Source organism: Anser cygnoides, chromosome 4, assembly GCF_040182565.1.
Source record: "Anser cygnoides isolate HZ-2024a breed goose chromosome 4, Taihu_goose_T2T_genome, whole genome shotgun sequence".
Classification (NCBI taxonomy): Eukaryota; Metazoa; Chordata; class Aves; order Anseriformes; family Anatidae; genus Anser; species Anser cygnoides.
Genome location: NC_089876.1, coordinates 64,617,192 through 64,641,125, shown reverse-complemented (window position 1 = coordinate 64,641,125; position 23,934 = coordinate 64,617,192). Strand labels below are relative to the sequence as shown.

The 23,934-nt window shown below is 39.8% G+C and overlaps 2 protein-coding genes across 7 annotated transcripts in view; one reads left to right on the top strand and one right to left on the bottom strand.

The window, feature by feature from the left end:
- The window catches only part of FAM47E (family with sequence similarity 47 member E), a 64,579-nt gene that overhangs the window by 12,629 nt on the left and 28,016 nt on the right, over window positions 1–23,934 (bottom strand). For 5 of the 6 annotated variants that reach the window (XM_066996820.1, XM_066996819.1, XM_066996818.1 and 2 more), the window contains one exon: window positions 22,891–22,961. The gene's annotated coding sequence lies outside the window, so the exon portion shown is untranslated. Of the gene's footprint in view, window positions 1–722; window positions 868–947; window positions 1,057–1,747; window positions 2,008–22,890; window positions 22,962–23,934 lie in introns of those variants that run through there. The other variant, XM_066996821.1, reaches the window with a different exon arrangement.
- SDAD1 (SDA1 domain containing 1) lies at window positions 5,527–23,701 on the top strand. Its single transcript, XM_013193741.3, has 22 exons — window positions 5,527–5,678; window positions 5,810–5,914; window positions 6,328–6,426; window positions 6,588–6,698; window positions 7,402–7,473; window positions 7,561–7,661; window positions 8,968–9,025; window positions 9,915–9,989; window positions 10,726–10,827; window positions 11,287–11,356; window positions 12,114–12,217; window positions 13,393–13,450; window positions 14,025–14,083; window positions 14,450–14,526; window positions 15,634–15,731; window positions 16,120–16,196; window positions 16,575–16,707; window positions 17,923–18,020; window positions 18,476–18,666; window positions 19,197–19,281; window positions 19,673–19,834; window positions 22,920–23,701. The coding sequence occupies exons 1-22, from the start codon at window positions 5,589–5,591 to the stop codon at window positions 22,968–22,970; spliced, it is 2,076 nt and encodes a 691-aa protein (XP_013049195.1). The 5' UTR covers window positions 5,527–5,588; the 3' UTR covers window positions 22,971–23,701.

The following is a 23,934-nucleotide window of genomic DNA, read 5'->3' as shown; positions in this document are numbered from 1 at the left end:
CATTCCACAACACTGCCATCTCTCTCACAGCCATACTTAGCTCCTGGCCAAGTGGTATTTAGCTGGATTATTCTCCCACCCAGCAGTAGTGAAGGGGCAGTATTGGGGCAGGAAGAACTTGGAAGCTCCTGTCAGGGAAGCATGCAACAGATGTAGCTGCCTTTGCAAATATTGTGTGAGGGGTTTTGGCTCTTGCTACTGGAACAATGCATTTACATCTTTCTTCATTTTCTAGTTTGAGACAATAACAGGAAAAAAATTTGTGCTGGATCCATGTCTTTAAGATACTGCTAGGATATCTTTTAAAATGCAGACAGATGCTGTATGAGGAGACAGTAAAACAGTAACATAATATTAGTTAATGGACTAAGAAATGTTTTCTCAAGCAGACCTCTGTTTCTGGAGCGCTCACTCAATATTAAAGCCAGACTATCATTTTGGTTTGAATACAAACAACAGTAGCTTGTCCTGCTATGCTATAGATCACTTTCAACGTATTTGTTAAAGTTTGATTTTAGCTACCGTGTTGGTACAGTTTCCGTTCAACAACAAATCCTATTTCTTTGTCTGTACTTAATGTTACTAAGCCTCCTTTTCACTCTGCACCAATGGTCTATTATAATAATGGGCTAATACTAGCTGAATGTGTATCCCAAAGTGACTGAACCCCACTGAAGAAAACACCTGGCACATTTTGTCTGGCAAACGTCTGATGTACCTACCTATGCATGCAACATACATCTCTCCTTTATAGATACAGGTACCACTAGTATGGCTTTTGAAGGCTTTATCTATAGCCTGATGTTCTAAGTTCACTAGTTTATTTTAACAGGTGTATTGTAATCACAGATGACCAAAGTGCAGGTACTGCAAGACAGAATTCCTAAATTAACTCTCCCTCTATTAAAAGGTCCAATATAATTTTTATGTTACTCCTGTCATCTTACAAGGACTTTGCTTCTCTCCTGTCCATCCATCAGGTGAAGAGTAGAAACTTTTTCAGATGCATATGGTACAGCTGAGAAGCAGAGTCCCTGGGAAGCACAGCCTGACCAACTGCAGTTTCAAGACAATGAACTGTGATTAGTACAAACTCATTTGTGGCTGCTGTTCTCAATTAAAACAAAAAGACAAACCCAAGACCAGGAAGACAAGGTCCCTGCAAGAACTGAACACCATAAATTTAAATGTCATTGAAATATAATATGAAATATAATAGCAAAAGTACTGTAGTATTTTGTTTAAGTGAAACCTCCCAGATTTTCAGCGAACACTACTTAAACCCTACAAATCCTATGGGATATGAAAATTTGTAGACTGACTACAGCAAGGACAGCAATGTTTTTCTACTTTGCCAGTTGTTGCAGCCCAGTACAGAAATGTTTTTTATACAGCATTGAAAACAAGCATTTCTTACATAGTTGAGTACTGACCTAAATAACCCACTAAAATAGAAAAATCTAGGTCTGGGCAAAACAGAGCTAAAAGCTACTCATCCACACGTGCTCTGCATAGAAATGAAAAAATGTATTTTCAAAAACAGAAAAAGTCTCCACCTTGTAGAAAATAGATAGCAATAAAGATTTTAGCTCATAGTGCTCAAATGAAAAAACTATAGAGCTTAGAAGTACACAGTTTAGAAAGTATAACACAGAACAAAGATAACGTGAATAGTTCTCCCTCTAACAATAGCAAATAGTTTATGTAGCAGAATTTTCTAAGTAACAATTAACTAAAGTAAACCTACTTTACATTATACATATAATAACCTCCCTAACCACCTCCTGAAAGATACTGAAAATAAAACTGTTGTTTCTTTCCTCAAACAAAAAAACTTTTTTTCTCCTAGAAAAAAAAACTAGCCAAACTGATGAGGGTTTTCGCATGTGAATTTAATAATTCCTGCCTTGATTAGGTGATGAAAATCAGACCAATCAGCATGCAAGAGGGAAAGGGCTTGGATTATAAATACTCTCACTGTGGTCTTTGTGTGTGTGTGTGTGTCTGTCTGTGTGGTTGTTGTTATTTTGGAGTAGTAGTAAGGAATGGTCTTTTATTTTTCATTTAAAATTTGCATTTTTTAATATTTCTATTTTTAATTGCTATATAAGTCAAATATCTAGAATAATTTTCACTTTATTATTATGAAAATCCTGAGCATAATAATAAAGTTCTCTATGAACATAATGTTAAAATTCTAAGAAAAAATATCAACAGGCTGTTGCTTTGTTAAAGATGTTGCAATTATGCATTAGTTCTTTGTCTTTACAATAGTACACAGTAAATGTAAGAAACAAGATTTTTCTTGCATAAAAATCACTTCATCTATAAAGAACAATTTCTTAAATGCATTACTGTATTTGTTAGGTGAATATACTGTTCTTAAACTAATAACTTGTGTTGCTTTTCAGCATTTTGAGCTCTTTATAGAGATTATATCTTTCTTCTTGATATAACACTATTTTTTGAAAAATACTGAAAAAAGAAAAGTGGTTTTTCAGAGCTTGTTCTGTGAATGCTGAGAGTATAAGTAAAGCACTGTCTTGATTGGGTTGTTCTTAACACTTGCAGAAGGTGCTATGTTTTACTCAACTATGTCTCTTGTCCCTGACCACATTAGACTAAATCTTCCTGACTTTCTAGTTACTAGCTTCTAGAACAGCTATGTAACTTCACTTTGTTTTTGAGGACTCTGTATCCTTAATGAGCTATGGATTAAAAGTATTGAGACTAAAACATGTAAGCAAAGGTGCAGGATAAAATCATCTCTAGCACATCCATTTCAGTACAACACTATCTTAACTCACAAAGATGCCTGAACCTGAAAACTAAACATATCAAGGTATAATCAAGCTAATTACAAAATAGTAAAATAAAGATAAGTTTCATTTTTGAAATATTATTGCATTTAGTAACTTCTGAATAACAAGCAGCTTGGTTTATTCCAAAAGCTGATAACAGATCACATGTGGATTATATTCTTATTTCTACGCTCACTCAGAGCTCCTGGATGCAGACAAATTTCTTGACAGCTCTCATAAAAGAAGAACACATTGCTTATGCTCTAGTCAGCATGCTAGAGCAACAAAAAAAACTTGATAGTTAACCTCTACTACCCTGTATCTGGTGGTAACATCCAGTCTTTCAGGCTTGGACTATACTCTAGCAAGTATCTGTACTTGTTGTAAGTGAAGGAGATACACAAATAGTCCTGTAAATCCTAATTGGAAAAAAGGACTCTATTTCTGGTGTGTATGCTTTGCTATCTTTGTGGAGGGACTTCCTATGAGTAACTAGAAGAGGCCTGTTAGACCACCATTATGGAGGTCTAGTGCTTGTGCCAAGAGGAAGTTAGGATGTAATTCCCCATCAGCTCTGTACGGTTCTCTGACCAAATGCTGGGACTTTACCTTACTTTCAGTATTTGGGCTCTTGGGGATGCCTGCTACATCTTGCATGTCCCAACAGGCATTGTGCATGGATGTCCTTCCTACTGAAATCCCCTTGTTCTAAAGGTTTCAGGGAAGACAGGTGTAACCTTAAGCAGTGGCTTCTGTTAACTAGTAAGTCTATGCTTAAGTGGCTACAGCTGGCTGCTGTATTGGTACCACTATGCTTAAAAGCCTTTTACTGAGAAAGCCTTGGGTTACTCTGAAGGAGAAGAAACAATACTTTTGGATGCCCTAACAATGGCATGTTTAAGCCCTAAATGCATGTCATTAATTTACATCTATTTGTATATAATGAGAGTAATTATTGGATACCAGTTCTTTCATAAACAAATGCTTTCATAATTTGGAAGTGAATGATACTATGTAAAGTAAGTATAAATGCACTACAGTGTAAATAGTTATAGAAAGAAAAAATAGCAATACAACTTAAGGTCCCTATTATACTGTTTAAAAGGTGAACTGAAATGATGCATTTCCTCAGGTGAAGCCTCAACTTAGTGCTGACCACTTCTGTGCACACATTGTGGCTGTATGGCAGAAAATCTTCCTTAGTGCAGGAGGGGACAGTATCACTCCTAAGGAGTCCTCTCTTACCCTACAACATAAGGGCAATGACTCACACCTACAGGCTGCAGTCCTGAATCCAACAGCTACTGCAAAGGGAGGAAATGTAAGCAAGTACTCACTCCACTCTGATTAGGTAGCTGCCTATAATTGTCCATGTATGACCAGTCAGGCAGATGAAGAAGAAAAGGCAAGATCTGTGGGGAATAAGCAGCACTTGATCACGCATGATTTTTAGCTATGTCCTATTGCTCCTAGTTTGGTTAAATTAATTGGGGTTTGTAGCTGTCATCAGCTGTTCTGAGCCCTCGCGTCTTAACTGAGTGCTACTGATACAGAAGAATAATTATTCTTGCTCTACTTAAACTGAGACCGACTTGACTCAAATATGGTCTGTTAGAGTTAGCCCCCCCTCCTTGCCCAAATCCTTCCACCATTTTCCAGAGGGCAGGGAGCAGGCTGCATGGGGGGAAACAATCTCATCTGCATGCTTCTGCCAAACCTTTCCCCTGGAACTACTGAACTAATGTTTTAGCCCGTTTTCTTATGACAGTTGAGCAGCTCCTTTGAAAAGGGAATCCATGAGGTCAGCTGCCTACTAGGTTTTCCCTTCAGACTGTTAAGTCCCTACTCTTTAGACAATAGGATGTTACTACAGACCAATAAGTGTGGGGTGGGGAAAAAGGAAAAAGCCTTGAGTATAACTATATGTTGGGAAATATTTCCCTAGTGATTTTTTTTTCCAGACTCCAGGAGGTATTATTCAAGAATATTACGGGAAAAACTTCCATTTTGAACATCATGAATAAATATTTGTTCTGTTCCATGCTTGTCATTTTAATTGAAATCCTAGGTAAGGAAAGGGAATTTACTGTTTGTACTACTAACAAAGCCTAAATTGTACTTATTTATATTGTATAGATGTATAATGTTTAATATCTATATTGTAAATGTTTTTTGATTGTCAGGTGTTTCACTAAAGTGACATAGGGAATGCCTAAGTCACTTCATTCTGGTGCATAAATTGCATGTGCTAGTAATCCTTGAATAAGAGGACACTGTCCAAAAAGTCTATAAGGGAACTTAGAGGCAATGAATGCCTTTATAACATGAAAGAGTCATGAGTAAGATTAACAACAGCTAAACTACAACAGTGTTATTGAACATGTATGTATGCAGTGGGGCTGTTTTCATTCCTGTCATTTTAGCCCTTTTAGCAGATGAGACTGGATGAATACAACAGCTTTTTCTCTTCCACATGACAAAATGTTATGTGCTATCATCCTTTGATCAAGTATATGGATCTTACTAACCAGGCTGGAGTAGTATGTTGATACTACGGGTGAAGAAAGTCATTTGTACAGTGAGAAAGCTTTAATGTTGTGAACGTTTGGTAGGCTAAACCACCCAAATGAGACAGCGGTGGGCAAAAGCCCTGGTGCCTAACCCCCAGTGAGCCGGGAAAAGCGGTGAGCTTTGTCAAAGCGCCCAGCTTTGTCCCTGGGCGGCTGCCGTGGCGGGGCGGGGACTCTAAGATGGAGGCGCCCCGGCGGCAGTCACGTGGGCGCCGCCATGTCGGGCCGGCAGGGCAACAAGCTGCCCAGCAACCTGCCCCAGCTGCAGAACCTCATCAAGCGCGACCCGACCTCCTACACCGAGGAGGTGAGGCGCCTCCGAAGCCCCCGTAGCGCATGGGGGGGGAAAAGGGGGGAAAAAAGGGTTAATAATTCGAGGGAGACGGTAACGGGCTGCCGCGGTTCCTTGTGCCTCAGTAACGCTTCCTGTGCTTGCAGTTCCTGCAGCAGTACCACCACTACCAGTCCCATGTGGAGATCTTCACCTTCCAGCCCGACAAGCCCAGCAAGGAGCTGGCGGAGCTGGTCATGTTCCTGGCGCAGGTGAGCTGCTCTTGTCCCGGAGGAAAACGTCAGAGCTGGGCTCGAGCCCCTCGCCGGGCACGGCGGCCTCCCCCCGACTGCTGGGGTTGTGAGAGGTTGTATTTCGTGTCATCTTGTTGTCAGAGCCCTCCCCGAGCTGCTGTAAAGCTGGGTTTACCAAAATTTCCGTGTTACTAGCCATTTCTCAGGGAGGCAAGTTTTTCTTTTGAGGCTTTGGTTCAGTTTTAAAAAGGATCTTGTAACTGCACCACGTGTTTCACATCAGTGTTTCACTGATAACTTTTCTTTTGGTGTAGATAAACTGCTATTGTATGAATAATTTTATTAGTTGATTGTAACATCTCACATTCCTGCAGCTGACTGCTAACTCAAGGTTTTTAGTAGCGAGCTCACTCCAGCCTGTCTTTGCCCAGGTTGCCCACTGCTACCCAGACCAAATGGCCAACTTCCCGCAGCAGCTCAAAGAGATGCTCTCGTACCACCATACAGTGCTGGACGCAGACCTTCGAATGGTAAGGTTGCCACCAAAACGTGTTTGGGGCAGACCACGGCCTCTGGTTCAAGTATACCTGTGGGAATTCAGCGCTTCAAGTTTGCTTTTGCATCTTTTAATAAAGATGGAAACTGGGGGTGCTGTGAAATTGTGATTCTGATCTCTGCTTCTCCCATACAGACCTTCTGTAAGGCTTTGATGTTGTTAAGAAACAGGAATCTGATAAATCCAACAAGTTTGCTGGAGCTCTTCTTTCAGCTGCTGCGATGTCACGATAAACTTCTACGAAAAGTAAGCTGTGATTACAAAAGCTGGGCTTGACTTCCAGTGGGTTTTGACCCGCCTAACAGAAGAAATAGTAGACAGTTCCACTGTTCGTGTTTGTGAAATAAGTGGGACATGGGTCTGCTCCTTCAGAAACTGAAAGTGCCAAAGGCAAGACTCGATTTGTATATCTTCTTAGTAATGAAGCATGCCGCTATAAACACTTCTACATGCAACAGCTTGTAAGCCTGTCCTGCACTTGCAGTTGAGCAGCTTGAATGTGTCTGCACATAAAAACCATAAGCACGTTGATGTCAGAGCAGGAATTACTGAATTCTATGTGAAAATTTTTAAGTTTAAAAAAAAGAAGTTGCTAGTAAAAGCTTTATTTCGTGTTCTCTGCAATAAGCGTGAGATAGTTGCTTTCTGTGACCAGGATTACTAAACTTGCTCTCAGAATGTACATATGAAACAGTAGTGGGATTTTTTGAGTTAAGCTTCATGCTCTTTGTTTTCCTTCCTCACTGTGCTGTAAATTAAGTACGTTTTTTTCAAATCCATGAAAATCAAGCATATATGAGGATTTACAAGGTAACATGTTGTTTTTCTAACTACAAATTAAAAGAGATCAGGCCTCTCGTTTTGGTACTTGGAGGCTTTGGGGAAATTACGGTCCATGTGCAGTGTTCCCTGTGTGACTTGCAAATGTTACTTTTTCTTTCTCGTACAGACTCTGTATACTCACATTGTGACAGACATCAAGAATGTAAATGCTAAGCACAAAAACAATAAAATAAACACAGTAAGTATTCTAGTTTTCAGGTGCACTTTGTTTTACTACTGTGTTTATTGAAGATTGGTAACAAATGTTTCCCAACTTTTTTCTTAGACACTGCAGAACTTCATGTACAGCATGCTGAGGGACAGCAATCCCACTGCTGCCAAGATCTCTCTGGATGTGATGATTGAACTTTACAGAAGGAATATTTGGTAGGTTTGGCAGGCCCATGCTTTTTCCCTATTTAATGTAGGGCAGCCATCTTGACATCACTTGTGGCATGTTGTGCAAAATGTGATGTGGAGGGCCTCTGACTTTCAGTATATTTATCTTCTTTGTGTTCCAGTTGGCTGGATTTTATGGAGCATGGTCTAGTTGGGAAGAAATGCTGTCCTCCTTAAAGTCTCAGAGTTACTTAAGTTGAATCTTTCACATTTTAGTTGAAAATACACAAGTTGTGTGTATTGCAGTTGAAACAAGCCTTGTGCAGCTCACTTGTTTGAACGTTTGCATATACAGCTGTTGGTATTGCCATACAGTCTGTGATGTACGGTGAAAAAATGAATTTTGTTTCTTCTTATTCCGTAAAGTCACTAGGGTAATTCTAGATGACTGATCTAATAAGTGCTTTGAGGGCTTTTTGTTGTTTTTAGGTGAAGCTGTAATATAGCTTTTATTTTTAGCAGACACCAGCTTGAAAAATTATTGCTTAGAGAAATACTGAAAGCAGAAAAAGTGCACTGAGTGTTCAGTTGCTGTCTTAGTGCTAGTTGATGTCTAATATGTTGCTCAATCTTCCTCTTGTGTTCTAAAATGCCAGAGCAGATGTTACCCAGTGGAAAATTGCATGAGAAGATGGTAGTTTTTTCGCTCAACTTTTTGACTGTAAAAACAAAGTGTTTTTTTTAAGCCCTTCAGTTTCTAATTCCGTTGTTCTTCCCAGTTCTCGTACAGAGATAAACTGCGGAGATGTGTGAATACAACAAGGAATGCTGCTGGTGTGCAATGTATCTGCTGCTTTTTATGTATTTCTGAGATAAGTTAGTGACAGAGCCTTAACAGTGCAGTTCTTGTATTGCTTATTCCCAGCAGTTTCCAGCATGCGGGGAGGTAAATGGCAACACTGCTTTACCTTGGCATTAGGAGAAGCCTCAGCTGGCAGGCAGGATGCGGTGCCAGGTGGTATTTGTCATGAGGAGTTTTGATACGTAGTGTTCAGGGAAACAGTCTATTCCATGGTATGCACAAGGTCACAGCAGCTTTGTTAAGATTTTTGTTGGTGTAGTGGTAGGTTGAGAATTACTATAACAAAGGGAAAATTAGGATAGCTGAAAAAAATATTAGTGTTCCTGAAAAGATAAGACTTCTTGCAGTTTTAATGAGTAGACTTTTAAGTACCTAAGACTTGATATAAACTCAAAATATTTTTAGGAGTCCTAGTTCATGCAACTTAATTTTCTGAGAATAACTTGGGATTGTAAAACTTGAAGTAAAAGGCAATGTTTTGTTTTATTCCAGGAATGATGCCAAAACGGTCAATGTCATCACAACTGCTTGCTTTTCCAGAGTGACAAAGGTGAGGACAGAAGTCATTTGATGAAACTGGATTTAATCTAAGCTACCGTTATCCTGGGGATGCAGTTTCTTATTTCAGTACCCAAACTGCTAACAAGCTTCACTGATTATTAGTCTTTTGTTGTTTAATTTCAAAATGCCACTTGTGTTCTGGGAGTAGGACACATTTGGTGCTTAGGTGCAGAGCAGCAGAATGGGATGCTTGTCTTGTTGCAAGTGCAGGCTGGAGTGGGGAGGGTGGATGTACTTTCCCTTGCTACTCAGAAGAAACTGTCAGGATATTGCCACCTTATAATCAGCATCATTAAGGCATTTACTTTTTAAATGTGGAGAGAGCTGATATCTTGCCTGGGATTTGAGTGGATCTGAGGCTGCCTGTCATCTTTGTAGGTTTTCCAATGCTAGATGCTCTAAAAATGCATGTTACGGTTTGAGATACGTTCTTTCACAGTGAAAGTCCAAAAGCTGTTCCAGTTGATTAAAAACCAAAACAAACAATCAAAACCCAACAACCAACAAACCCATATAAACTAATGAAAGCTTGGAGTGCTTAGCACAGCTGATCAGGTATCGGCTGTGCAGGAGTTATCAATAATATTTGCATGGAGCAATTACATTGCTTTGCAGAAAGCTAGGAAGATTTCAGTCTCTGGATTTGCTAAGGGGGAAGCCCAGCTGTTTTTTGATCCTTTATGTGCCTCTGGCTGATGAGGGTTAGCAGCAAAAATTGACTTTGTTCAGAATGCTTTCAGTCTGATTGTTTGCTTTCTTTATCTATTCTTTTCTACCAATAATTGGAAATGTTTTAGCATAACTTAAGATCAGGATGCTTGGCTGTTGTAAATACTCTTGTCTGTTTGTCATGTCCTACATTTCACTTAATTTCTCAGGTATTAGTTGCTGGTTTGAAGTTCTTCCTTGGGAAGGATGAAAGTGAGAATCAAGAGAGTGACTCAGAATCTGAGGTGAGTGTTGTGATTAAATCTTCACAAAGTTCTGTTATCCTGCAGACTTTTGACTACACCAATGCATCTACTGTTGTGCTACAGAATTTTCTGTTTTGTTTCCTCCAGTTGTTGATCCACCTCACAAAAATGTTTAATTTTTTGCCACCTGGTCCTAGTTGATAGCAGGTTACCTTTACTATCTGTCTACAGCCTAAGGGCTCCCTTGCTTTCCTATACTCATTGTGAAGGAAGTTCTTCACTTGTAAGAGATAAGTGAGGGCTGGCCAATCCCCTTTTTTTTTTTTTAAGCTAATGAATTCGTAGATATGTAACTTTAGAGTTGTGGGAAGAGATTTTAACTTGGTTTTTAAGAGGCAGGTTTAATTTTTTAGATATCCCTTCAGTTCTGCCTCTCAAACTGCATTTCCCATTTATGTACAAATGAAATAATCCAGTTACCCTGAGAAGGCTGACAACCTGCCACAATTATAGTTTAGAACCTCCTAATACACGGCCATTATTGTGTGTGACTGTCTAGTACCCTGTGATTACCCAGCTGTAAAGATTACAGCTATCTCTCTGATATAAATGGTTTTATGGAATTGTGATTTTAAAGGCTACTATCTCTGTATGATGAAACTTAGGTGGGAAGAGACCGTTTTCAAATGTAGTACATTGATACTTTTTGTATTTCTGCTTCCTGTTTGAAGCCTGATTTCACCTGAGTCTTGTTTTCGTTGTGTTCCTTCTGAAGGACGATGGCCCCACTGCCAGAGATCTGATGGTGCGGTATGCAACAAACAAGAAAACAACCAAGCGCAAGAAGAAACTGGAAAAAGCGATGAAGGTTCTTAGGGTGAGGAGAACGGTGTTTTGACTTGCTGGCATTTTAACTTAATCCTTCACATGCAGAAATCTTTTTGTTTCCACAGTCGTCATAGTTATCTTTTGTCATCTAATTTAGGTGAGGCTTCTAGAGCATACTAGCATCCACTGGTCGGGCAGTTTTCTGAAACACACTTGTCTGAGTTGTGGACTGGTTCTGCTCTTGGGTGCCCTTTTTGTGGTCCGTTACTTAGAGCATACTGTGTCTTGAGAAGCAACTTTTTGATGTGGTTCCTGTTGCCTGTTAGGTCAGGTGGTTGAAAAGCTAATGCAATTGAAAAGAATGGTAGTTTACTTGCTAAAAACCAAAGCACCTCTTTTTGAAGAGAATAATGAGGAATAGCAGCTTCCAATGGCAGCCTGAAACTGAAGCACCTGCAGCTATTTCATAGAAAGAAAAATGTCTCCTTTACTTTTTTTTGCCATGCAGAAACACAAAAAGAAGAGCAAGCCAGAGGTGTTCAACTTCTCTGCTATTCATTTGATTCATGATCCCCAGGGTAAGCATGCATCGTATTCTGTTTTTCAAACTGTTTTTCCCAGATACTAAAATTTAGACAAAACTCTGCAAGGAGAATGAAAGTAGACACAAATGTGATAATAGGATGCTTTTTTACACTTAAAACACTTAAAATGTGAGACCAATCTTGTTGCACTTGTCATAGTGGAACACGTGTAGGTGGCCAGACAAGGAAGGAGCTATACTGCACCATCTGCTTCGGGTTGCTACAAATCAGGATGTGTCTTTCAGCTTATATCTTGTATGTGTGAAGGCCATAGTTTGTGCGAAGGGGAAGTAGCTCATCTTCTGCAGCTTTTTTAGCTTATGCCTTTGTAGAATTGTATTCCTATTATCAGTCTGCCATTTGTCTAATACCACTTGACTCATTCACAGTCTCATGTAGTGAAACTCTGGGGATTTTGTTTTTCAGATGGGTTGAAATGCATCTTTTTAAGACAAACAAACAAACTAGCTTTAAATACCGACCCTGTATTTATGATGTTGCAGAGCTTCTGCTTTGTGTCCTTTCTTTTGGACCTATGCACAGCTTTAGATTTTCTAGGCATGTGAGAGGAAAAATAAAGAACTGGGAGCAGTGCTTTGAGCACCTTAAGTTTCTTCTGTGCAAGGACAATGGAGCTTTAAAGAAAAACTAAACAACAACAGAACTTCACTATCTTTTTTTAACCCAGTCTCAGCTGAGTTTGGCACAGTGCCTTTTGAGACTACCACAAACCTATTATTGCTTCTTCTAGACTTTGCAGAGAAACTGCTGAAGCAGCTGGAGAACTGTAAGGAACGATTTGAAGTGAAGATGATGCTCATGGACCTAATATCTAGGCTAGTTGGAATCCATGAGGTACATAATAATTCTGTAATGACCTGACAGTTGGGTGGTGGTGTGCTCTGGCCTTGTGCCTCTGGAAAGTGAGTTAATTTTCCTGTATGTTGAAAAATGAAGCTGAGTATACCCATGGACTTGCCAGTGGGCTTTATGGTATGGCACAGTGATGTAGGCTTGTATGGTACTAAGTGAATTCAGCTTGAGAAGGCTGGTGGTGTGTAATAGCTGGGATGTCGTGACTAGAGGGGAAAATGCCTATTTAAAAACTTGTGTCTTCAGTGTAGTTTTTTAATTGAGTCTAACAATAGCTTAAGAACAGCACTCTGAGGTATAACCAAAGTGTGATCAGACTTCCTTAAGAATCTGTTCCTCTTGGGGCCGGGCTCTGTGGGGCGAGGGAAATACTAGTCCTTGTGGGTATCCTCAAGGCTAACAAAAAGGTGGAAATGCTCACTGTGGCTGTATGAGCACTCTTGAATATAGGGAGCATAAGAAAGTCCAGTTGTTTTTTTTGACACTACTGGGTTCACACCTAGGCACATAGAGCTGCTACTTTGTGCTTTGGTCTCTGCCCAAAGCATTCCTCCCAGTGACCAGGGCATCTGAATTGTCAGGTCTCGCACATCACGGAGACCCCAGTGTTGCAGTGGTGTCAAACCTGAGCCCATGCTATTTCCTCATTGCATAAAGCTTAAGTAGAACTTACCATGTGTAAGTCCAGGAGGAATATGAAGTACTTGTCACTTGGGAGGTGTGTGTCCAGGTGTTAGGCTGCTTCAGCATCAAATATTCATTTAGGCTTGCTGGAGAAGTTAGTGAAGGGACTCAGATGCTAAATGAGCATGAATTTAGGGACAGTCTCTGTTTTGAGAGGACTATGTTCCTGAAGCTATGGGAAGAAGTGGCACATCATTGTGCAGCAGACCACCCAACTGGATTTCTGTGCAGTCAAACAAGAACCACTGTGGATTTCAGATTTTGGCATTGAATCTTAATTTCGTTGGAAAAAGTCCCTTCCTCACCTCTATGTATTTCAAGTTCAAGACAGGTGAAATGTGTTACACAATAAAATCTGAGGCATTTTCAGAGCAGGCTGTGTAGGTTTGTTGATTGTTTACAGCATGTCAGGTTATAAAAGTGGTCTCAAAAGAGAAGCGACTAACCTGTTACAACTTTTATCTTCCCTGCAGCTTTTTCTTTTTAATTTCTACCCCTTCATTCAGAGATTTCTACAGCCCCATCAGAGAGGTAAGCAGCTACTAGTTGATAACAGTGTTGGTCTGTCATTTCACATGTACAGTCACTTCCTAAGTGGTGCTGTGAGCAGGTAGCAGTAGCAAAGTTGGAAGCAAGAATAGTCCAGGGATTGTGGATGAAGGAGGCAAAAGGCTCCAGTTGTCCAAAACTGGACTTTCCTGGAAGCTGTGTCCACTTGATGCTCTTAAGTGCTTGAGAAACTTCAGCAATGGGATCAAGTGAGTTCCTAGTTCCTTGCAGAACCTGACTTGTTGAGCAAAGCTGTGACTGCCTTTTGCTGCTTTTTTCCTTCTGTTTCACTCTAGAATGGAAACATGTATTTTGGTGTAGCTGGCTATAAAGGGTCTGCACTGCTGCTGGGGTAGAGATCCAGATGTGTTCCTAATGCTTTGTGAGAGAGAAGTACAAGATGTCTCAAATAACTTCAGCCTCGAATGGCTTTGATGCTTAGAAGCTTAGGATCTCATTGACTTAGCTGTATTGGTGGATGTGGGTAATGGCCAAAATAAGTTGCACTGATGTACTTGGACAACTTCTCCCCCTTCCTTTTTATTTTTACTTCCAGAAGTGACAAAGATTCTTCTGTTTGCGGCACAAGCTTCGCATCAGCTAGTACCACCCGAGGTCAGTATTCCATAAACTTTTGGTGATGTTAAAATGGACAGTGTGCAAGCTGGAAGTGTTAAGTGCATTCACTGGGGATGGGGGACAAGGAATCCGGTCAGACCCTTTTTCTTGAAAACCACGTGGGAATTTTTGCTCTTTGACAACTTCTGCAAGTTACAGGTTGTTGTTTTTTGTAAAGGGATACAGCCCCAATGCTCAAGGTCTTCAATTTCTGCAGGAGAATTTGTCTAGAAGTTATTTGCAGGCTATAGTGTTAAGTCACAAGCTCTGCCTTTCTGTGAAAAGAGCTCTGTTAATAAGATGTAATCACCTCACAATTATATTAAATAGTAAGTATATTTACCCTTTCTTCTGTATTTTCAGATTATCCAGTCAGTGTTGATGACCATCGCCAACAACTTTGTCACTGACAAGAATTCTGGGGAAGTCATGACTGTAGGGTGAGTACAGAATTTTATTACAACCGTAAAACTCTGAATGTGGAAAAATATTTTCCATTTTTTGAAATGACCTTCAGCCTATTCCTGTCATTCATCTTTGCTTTTAAGAACCAGCTTGAATAAAAACAAGACAGTAAACATAAACTTTCCTTAATTTTCTTGTCAGTGTTGTAAATTCCTCAGCGCAATGGGTTTCTGTATTTAGCCAGTGCTGTGACTTAACTCTTTTGGATTTTGTGATGGCCTTTTTTGATTTCTTGTTTGGTCTTGTGTTTTTCTTCCTTCCCAAGTACTATGTTATTTCTAGTTTGAGGGTACACCCTCTTGTGTTTGAATCAAAATAACTTTGATTTGTATACACACAGTGAGTAGACAGCATCGTAATTCTAGACTTTTACTGTCTAGTAGATTAAATTTTCTTACTGACAACAAATTCAAGTGTTGCTGTTAGTGAAACTATAAATTGCTTGCTATCTCTGTTGAAGAAAGTATGCTTTTGTAATAGGTCTGGTGTAGGCAGAGTAGAATATGACCAGTAAATGTAGGAGAGAGCTGAGCTGTGCCTGAAGAAGATGAAGTAGTTGGCAGGGGAAGCTACTATGGGCAGCTATGTTTTGAATATTTTCATGAACTACTTTTTTCCTCTTAACATGGTTATAGTCTAGCAACAAGTTTAGTGTACTGTGTGTGTGCATGAAGATGATAAAAAGAAACTTGGTGTAAGCACACAGGTTTCCTTTATAGTGTTGTTTGTCTGCCCATGCTTGACAGGAGAATTATTTCTTGATTTTGGCCTTGCCTAGGCCTGGTGATTGTTTGACAGCTTTTTGCAAATATGTATGGTTGGACCTAGCTTTTAGTTGCAGAATCCTGAGGTCCAAAATCCTACGAAATAGTAGGTGGAGAGCGTAGAGTATGGACCAAAGATGGAAGTTTTGGGAGAAGTTTTGGAGAACTATGGCAGAGAGCATCCTGTTATGTTCCCCTCTGTTACACCTAACGCTTCAGAAGATTCATCAAGTTTGAGATAATTCAGTCTATTACTGGGCCAGTGAGTGTCTCTCCCAACCATGTTATTCAGGAAAATATTTCACTTTTAATTTTTAGAATCAATGCAATAAAAGAAATCACAGCGAGATGTCCACTAGCCATGACTGAAGATCTGCTCCATGACCTTGCTCACTACAAGACTCATAAAAATAAAAGTGAGTATGTTATATGGATATGACTCTTAGATCTTTCTTCCTTTTTTCTTGTCATCTGGTCCTCTGTTACAGCCTTCATAATAGTACTGCATTTTCTGGTGGGCTGAGAGATACCATTTTTAATGTCTGTTGCATTTCTATGCATATACTTAGTCAAACAGTCATGGGTAGTTATGGCAAGGGAAACAGCTGGCAGAACTGGAGAAGGGCAGCTGCTTGTTAACAAAGATTTGGCCCTGAGAGCTGGATCCTGCATTGGAGAAATCAGTGGGAGCTAGTATTTCAGAAAATACATGAATAGGCTGTAATACTGTTTACCTCAGTACACTTTGGTTTGCTCAGGATTCTGCTCTACTATACTTAGTCCTGACTCTATTTTTCTGGCTAGATGTGACGATGTCTGCAAGAACTCTGATACACCTCTTCCGTTCGCTGAACCCAGAGATGCTACAGAAGAAATACAGAGTAAGTGTTTCCTCTGCATTGCGTTCACTATAAATGTAAGCTTATGTGCTCAAAAATAATAACTACTCTCAGAGCCTCTTGAGAATGTGATGGAATCACACATTTTTTTTCTCTCCAGGCCTTTTCCCTTGCTGCATTTTGACATGGCTTTCTCTTGTTTCAAGGCTTCTTTAGTTCAGACTCATCAAACTTATTGACAGAAGCTTCATGCTGCAGAAGTCTGTCTTCCTGCAGTTTGTTCAACTTCTCTATAGTAATTCAAGATCTTTTCATGTTTCATCAGGCGGAATTTCTTTCCTACAACTCCACCCCCTATTTTTATAGGCTTGTGTGAGTTAAGATGGCAGCCTGCTTAATATGTGTTTTATTTACTTACAGGGTAAACCTACTGAAGCCTCGGTGGAAGCCAGGATTCATGAATATGGAGAACTGGATGCCAAAGACTATATTCCAGGAGCAGAAGTACTGGAGGTTGTGAATGAAGAGGAAAAAGGAGAAAACCAAGGGGAAGGTTGGCCTTTTTTCTTTATTACTTCCATGTTGTGCATCATTGCTGCTAAGATTTTATTTGGACTTGGCGTTCATGCATTTCATTTGCTGCTGTCACATGCTGCATGGTTTGTATGTGTCCATATTTATCCATTAAGAAGCATGGATACTGTCCTCGAGTTAAGTGCAATTTATCCTGAGAGATCTGATAGTCACTGCATTGCTTCATATAATAAAGAGATGAAAGAGAGGAGAGAGAGGAAAGAGGGATTTTGAACAGCAGAGAGAAGCAAAATAGGTCATAGAGAGCAACTTTGCTTTAAATTGCATTGCTTCCTTCCTTGGGTTATATAAAGTGGAGGGGGCCGGAAATGTTGCTGAATGCAGTGTGGTAAGGATTAGCATTTGTAAACTAGTGTTTCTTCAGAGATTCTCCTAAATGCAGCTGCTTGTTTTGAGGGCCTTGAACATAACTTGAGAGTTACGCTTTACAAAGCATAGGGTTTTGGTACAATTTGCTGCAACAGTGACTTGCTGCAAACTGATTAGCTATCCTCTATGGTTGGCATTCTTTAGAATGAAAGAAATGTATGTAAATGCATTTCCTGTAAAGGCTTTGTTCACCATTGTTGCAGGTTTATTTAAGTTCATAACAAAAATGTTTTAAAGGGACTGCAGCTCACAGTAATGACAAGATAGAACAGGTTTTAACAAGCCTGTTGTGTGTGTTCAAATATCTTACGCTGCCGTATGTGGTTATCACTAAAAATTGGTGTCCATAGCTGTACGCTTAGCTGTCCACAATAGCTGTCCATAGCTGCACACGATGTAGGTGCGCTAAGAAATGAAGGCTGAGATGTCTTTGTACAGCTCTGAATCAGTTGCTTTTAGAGTTATACCCGTGTGATGCTTTGACTTTGCAGGCCAGGTAGAATTTGGTAGCTGAACTTGCCAGTGGGACAGCATGAGAGCTATTGGTTTGTTCAACCGTGGATGTCTAGAAATATTACTCCCAACTAATGATCAAATGTGTGAAGTATCTTAAGTCTTATGAACGTCTATGTAGTTCTGAGGCTGGGATGCTGAGATCCTACAGTTTTGAGTGTGTCCCTGGGCACAAATGTAGTTAGGTAGTAAAAGGCAGTGAGAGCTTAGGATCTGCTCTGAAATAATTTGAAATGCAAAAAGTTCAACCAGCTCTGTACTAGCAGCTCTGTGCATTTGTTCCCTTGAGCAGATGGATGGGAAAGTGCTAGTATGAGTGAGGGGGAAGATGATGAAGATGGAGAGTGGATTGACGTCCACCACTCTTCAGATGAGGAGCAGCAAGAAGTGGTGAGTTCCAAGCGTGTTCTACCCCCAAATAGAAAAGGGACTTGTTAATAGCAGTCCACATTCTCATGTTCTACCTTCTCATGGCTGCTCATAACTACCTTACCTGCATGGTAACTTGACCAAAATCAGTGAGTTGAAGTATGTTTTTGCACCTGTGCTGAAATATGTTTGCTGTCAGGGTGAGGGGGGAGAGTTGGGGAATTCTCTTCCAGTGCTAAGCTCCTTCAAAGCAATGGTAACTTTCAACTCCTTAGTATTTCAGAGGAAATAAAGTACTCTTTTTTTTTTTTAATACCACATGTTAGATATGACTCTTAAGAATCCTAATAACTGTTTATAGCGTTCCCCAGCGTTGTTCCCCCTGTGTGGATATTTGGGAGGCAAGAGTGTCATGGATTGTAGAACAAATGGTTTGCAGAGCTCTGGATGATTGTCCTTTTGTACTTGTTTCGAAGGCAGAGAAGATGAAAAGCATGCCTATAGAGGAACGGAAAGCTAAAGCTGCAGCAGTCAGTACAAGCAGGCTGCTAACTCAAGAAGACTTCCACAAAATACGTCTTGCTCAGCTCTCCAAAGAGCTTAATTCTGCACCAGGCAAAGCTGCAAAGAGGAAAAATATTGAAATAGATGATGAAGAGGAGAGCAGGTAGGATGTGAAATATTGTCAAGCACATTTTTTTCCCCACAGTTTGGTGATAAAATTTTTAATTGCCGTAGGGTACAGAGCTCTGCTTTTGGCTGTTATCCCATGGTGGCAGGTGGCAAACAGCCACATGGCCTAGAATGGATCCTGGCCTGGGGGATTTATTTATACCTGGGAGAAAAAAGCAAGGGGGGGCCAATGGAAACTGGGACTAGTTTGTTTGTTCAGAGGAATTTTATTTTTTAAATTGTGTTATTTTTTTAGCAGTACTTGCAAGTCTGTATCTCCAGAGTTTCTTAAATGTTGTGGTTCAAGCTGGACTCAAAAAACAGTCATGAGAGAATTTTGTATGTGTTGTCCCAAGCATGAGGATTAGCCTGAGAGGAAGAACAAAAAGTGCCTGTGTGAATGTGTATAGGGGAACAATGGCCTAAGAGATGGGTGAGAGACAAAAGGTCAGGAGGACATTTTGGTGTTCTGGCCAGATGATGTTTTGTGTTTGACAGCCTTCTGTTGGATTTCTGTGTGCGTAGGGGCGAGTTGCTTTCACTCAGAGATATCGAACATCTACATAAGAAGCCGAGGTCAGATAAGGAGACAAGATTGGCAACTGCAATGGTGAGGAACTGGGCTGTTCCATATCCTCTTTTTAGACATTTGTGGGGTTTGTGTTCTTGTCTCCTGTGGAATAAGGAGGTGGTGTTGAATCTGTAAGACAGATGCCCAGCTGCCATCTGTGTTTTGATTAAGTTATTTTTTACTGTTGCATCGTGGCTGTAACTGATAAGCAACCTCTTGCTGGTCGCAGGTGAAGATGAAAATACAGACACCCCCATTTTCACTGACACTTAATACAGCCAGCATGGAGGAATGCAGTTAATACACACAGGAAGTCATACTGAATCTGGATGTATGCTTGCTGCTCTAGAACCTGTCACCCTAGCAGCTGACGTTTACTGTAGGGAAGGACAAATGGCCTTCTCTTATTATGGTGTGTTGTCTATTCTAGGCTGGAAAAACGGATAGAAAAGAATTTGTGAAAAAGAAAACAAGAATTAACCCATTTGCCAGCTCTACCAATAAAGAGAAGAAAAAGCAGAAGAACTTTATGATGATGAGATACAGCCATAATGTCCGGACCAAAAATAAGCGTTCTTTCAGGGAAAAACAGGTAACGTTTAATGTTGAAATTAGGTGGGGCAGTCTGAGTAATAAACTTGTAATGTTGGTGAAGTGCTGTCTATCCTATACCCTAAGATTTTGGTGTTTAATTTGATGGATTAATCACTGGAAGAAGTTGTGAGCTAGGTTGCTTCCCATGAAACCTACCCAGAGGAAGTATATCAGAGACTGTGGGGGTGGAGGAGAATGCTTTGTCAGAATCTGCTCGTGACTATGCACAAAGAACCATGCACTGTTGCAAAATCATGGGTAGGCTAGCAAGATGATTAAAATGTGGTTTGATTTCTTTTTTCCCTTTAAGCAATAACAGATCATGTTCAAACTAATATTGTGATAGAAGAAATCTTTCCCACGATACAGTGGAGTTGGTCTTCAGGACAGGCTTCTAGTGTGTGTTTCTTTACTCCCATAGTCTGTCTTTGACCTTTCTCTTATTACTGTCATATTATGGACTCAGCTGTCCTGGCTTGAGGTCATCTGAATGCTTGATACAAATGCACTTAAGGCTCAGATGCAGTTGCTCTTTAGAACTTTTTAAAGCTAATCAGAAAAATAAGTCGCTTCCTTGGCTTAGCCTGCTGCCATAGTTTGGCAATACTCTGTTCTCAGTGGCGATGCCCATGCCTTCTACTGCTTCCTCAGTTACGAGCTTAGCTATGGGGCTGATGCAGGATTCAAAACAGTCTTCCCAAAATCACATGTAAGTTAAAAATGCATCTGTTTGGTAGTCCAGTTACCGTGTATTCCCACAGGCAGCTGTGCCAGGGTAGCTGAAGGGATAACTAAAAGGTGAGGCAGAAACTTAAGGTTGATAACTTCGTCCCTGAGGGCACTGGCCAGGGAGCCCATGTAGCTTCCCCACACAGCTGGGGTTAGATAAAGTGGCAGACATGGAGTGTGGACAGAGCCCCCTCACTTCTGTGATGCTTCACAGCTGGGGTTAATGCCTAAACTGTGGCAGCTGTTGCTGGTGTTAATACAGGCATATTGTTTTGCCCTACTGTGTTTCACCTTGGCAGGGTAGATCTGTGTTAACAACAAAAATCGGCCTTAAAATCCCTTTATCTAACCTGGCAGGTGGCCAGTCAGGAGTGTTACAGGGTGTTACAAAACTGAACTACTTTGAAGGTGTTCTGAGGAAAAACTTCTATAAGAATCCAAGTGTGCAGGCTTCTTTTTTTGTGTTACTGATTTGTGTTTACTTAAGTGTTGTCTTGTGGTAGGGCATGTTCAGGTGCTGCTTTCACAAACCCTCCTCTGTCCTTGTGAGCTGTTTCCAGGATCATAATAAGTTGATGTGTATTTGTTGGCCATTTGTTGTCTTAACAGCAACAATACTGAAAAAGTTTATAGACTCAACAAGTCTTCTTCAAGAAGAAGACTTGGACTAATATCCTGTATAGTTTTTTGTTTTTTATCATTCTGTTTTGCCTTGTATAAGGCTGACACCTTAGCCCAGTACTTAAAACACAGACAATGTAGCAAATCAACAGTCCATGTGCTTTTAGGAAACTACTGTTAATTCTCTGTCCTTCTCTTGAGAAGTTGGGTGTAATTTTAGCCCAAGAGTTTTGGATTAGCTGCTGAGATAGGATTCTTAGCAGTTTGTTCTTTTAAAAAATATATGTAAAAAGCAGGTGTCCATGTGCTCAAAAACATCTCCATTGTAGTGTAGTGCCTTTAATCTTTTTTTTTTTTTTGAGATTATACTGACTCTTAAACTTGGTTCCCTGTTTTTATAAAGTCATCTTGAATGTTTTCAGTCCTTACTCCTGATTCAATGTTTTGAGTTCCAGTGTAACAGCTAAACAGTGAAATGAAAGTACCCTTCTACTTTCTTCTAATTTAAGTTAGACCACAGCATCAGTCCTGTTGACGGTGATTGGGAAGTACTGTAAAAATAAAAGTGGGTTGGAGTACTGTAGTTTTTAAGATAATTCCTTCTGCTGCCCTCCTCAGTGGTAGAATAAAATGGAATGTTGTCTATAGTCAAGATCTAAATCCCTTTACCAACAAAAACGTGTATAATATATCACTTTAAAGAGACTGTGTATGGCACTCATTAAAAATTGCAGCATCTCCTTCCTACCCTTGAAAAGCAGCTTTGTAATAATCTCAAAAAATTCCTGTTAATCCTACTTAGCTCTCAGTTGGACTGAAGTTTTTTTTTCTCATCTCTTCTTGCCAAACAAGTCTGTAGAAGAACAACTTGTTACTCAATCCTTTTCCTAACTATGTAGGATCTTAAATGATGATCTGATGCATTGATGAATGTTTTATTTTTTGAAGCCCTACTCTTTCCTTAACTATACTGTTTAACTAAGCAACCACAGCATTTCTGCCAATGTGTTAGCACTTGCCAGTTACTGCTCCCAGTTTTAGCTGATCGATTATTAGTATTTCTCTGAGATTGAATAAATTTTAGGAGTCTTCCTTAGTATTATGCTTACTTAATGAAAATAGCTTAACGAGACTTACCATCAATTAGATCTGTCTGTGTAAGTGCTACCAAAAGTTCTTAATTTTACAGCTGAAGGTAATGCTGTACTCCTGTTTTCTGTAGAAATCTATAAACAATTTCTCAACTGCATTCTGATATTTTACTACCTTCCAGCTTCTTGCGTCAGATTCAGGTTGTCTATATTCACAGCCAGGTTTGAGTGGCTTTTGAACTTGAGTATAGGTAGTCATAAAACAGCAGTTGGAAGGAGCTGTGTGGCTAGCTCCTTTGTCTGTGATCTGCCTACTCAATGCTGGTGTAGTTAGTGTTACTAGCACCTGAGTCAACTGGTTTAAAGACAATTCAGGTTAATTTCTCATCTTGCAGTCTTACTTATCTGTAATACATAAAAGCCTCTATAAATGTCTATCTCAGCATAGATGATGGAAGCTGTTAGCTGTAGCATTCTCTTAAAAAGTTTGGTGATCTTATCTGCAAATGTCTGGTTCCTACAATACCAATGGGATGTGTACGATGGGCATATTGAAGAGGATTGTCAATGTGATACTGTTTCCGTAATAGTTAAAGCTAAGAGTTTGAAATACCTGAATATCCCTCTTGTTTCATATTCCAGCTGGCTCTTAGAGATGCACTTCTGAGACAGAGAAAACGGCTGCTGAAATAAAATGGTAAAGGAGAAGAATAGTTAATCATCCTTGAAGAAACAGGAAACCTAGAAATGCTTATCTTCCACTCTCTTAAAGAAGAAAAAAGTACTGAATTGCCTTATGGATTCATCTCTACTCTGTTCAGAATTATAAATTGAAGGCTGCTGCGAAGTTGGATATTGCATCTATAGGACAGACCAAAGAGGCCTTAATCCTTGCAGGCTTTTGGTTTTTAAAGCATTCTAGGAAATAAGGCAGTTGTCTTTTATTGAATATAATTTATTTACAGCTGGTTTTGTATGTGTAAGTATTAATTAAAACATACAACCTCACTGTAAAAACTATTTGACTTGATTCAATTAATGAATAGATAACTGGAAGGAAAATGAATATTCCAGCTCAACCCTTAAACATAACGTATACACTTTATACCTGTCTTACCGCTGTGATTTCACAGACTTAGTAAGTGGTTGTTTTTAGGACGTTTACTACTAATAATGCCACACGGAGGGAAAGAACAGCTTAGTCTATGAAGGTAACAAAAATAAAATTAATCCATATTCCCATTTAAATAGAAGGGTAATGTCACATGCAGGAGAAATATGCAGTCTTGTTCTCCCATATCCATGCGTTGTTTGGTAATACTTGCTTGTGTTTGATTTTTTGTGAGAATGTGTGAGAAAAACATTGGTCTATGCATTCTTTACCTTAAAGTAAAGGTTCAACTCCTGTTTCAGCCTTTACCTCACCTGGGATTGCTAATGGCCTTTCTGCCCCTTACCTAGTCACCTGTTTCCCTGATAGCTTACTTATACTACCCTTTGTCAAGTTCTGTTTCATTTCCTTGGGGAGGAGAAACAGGTGACATATGCACAGTGTAATAGAACAAATGGTGGGGTGTTTTTTCTTGTTTTCAATTTTCAAGAAACCAGCTTAATGTTTATATCCTGTACCAGCATTCACTCAACATAGGTATATTTA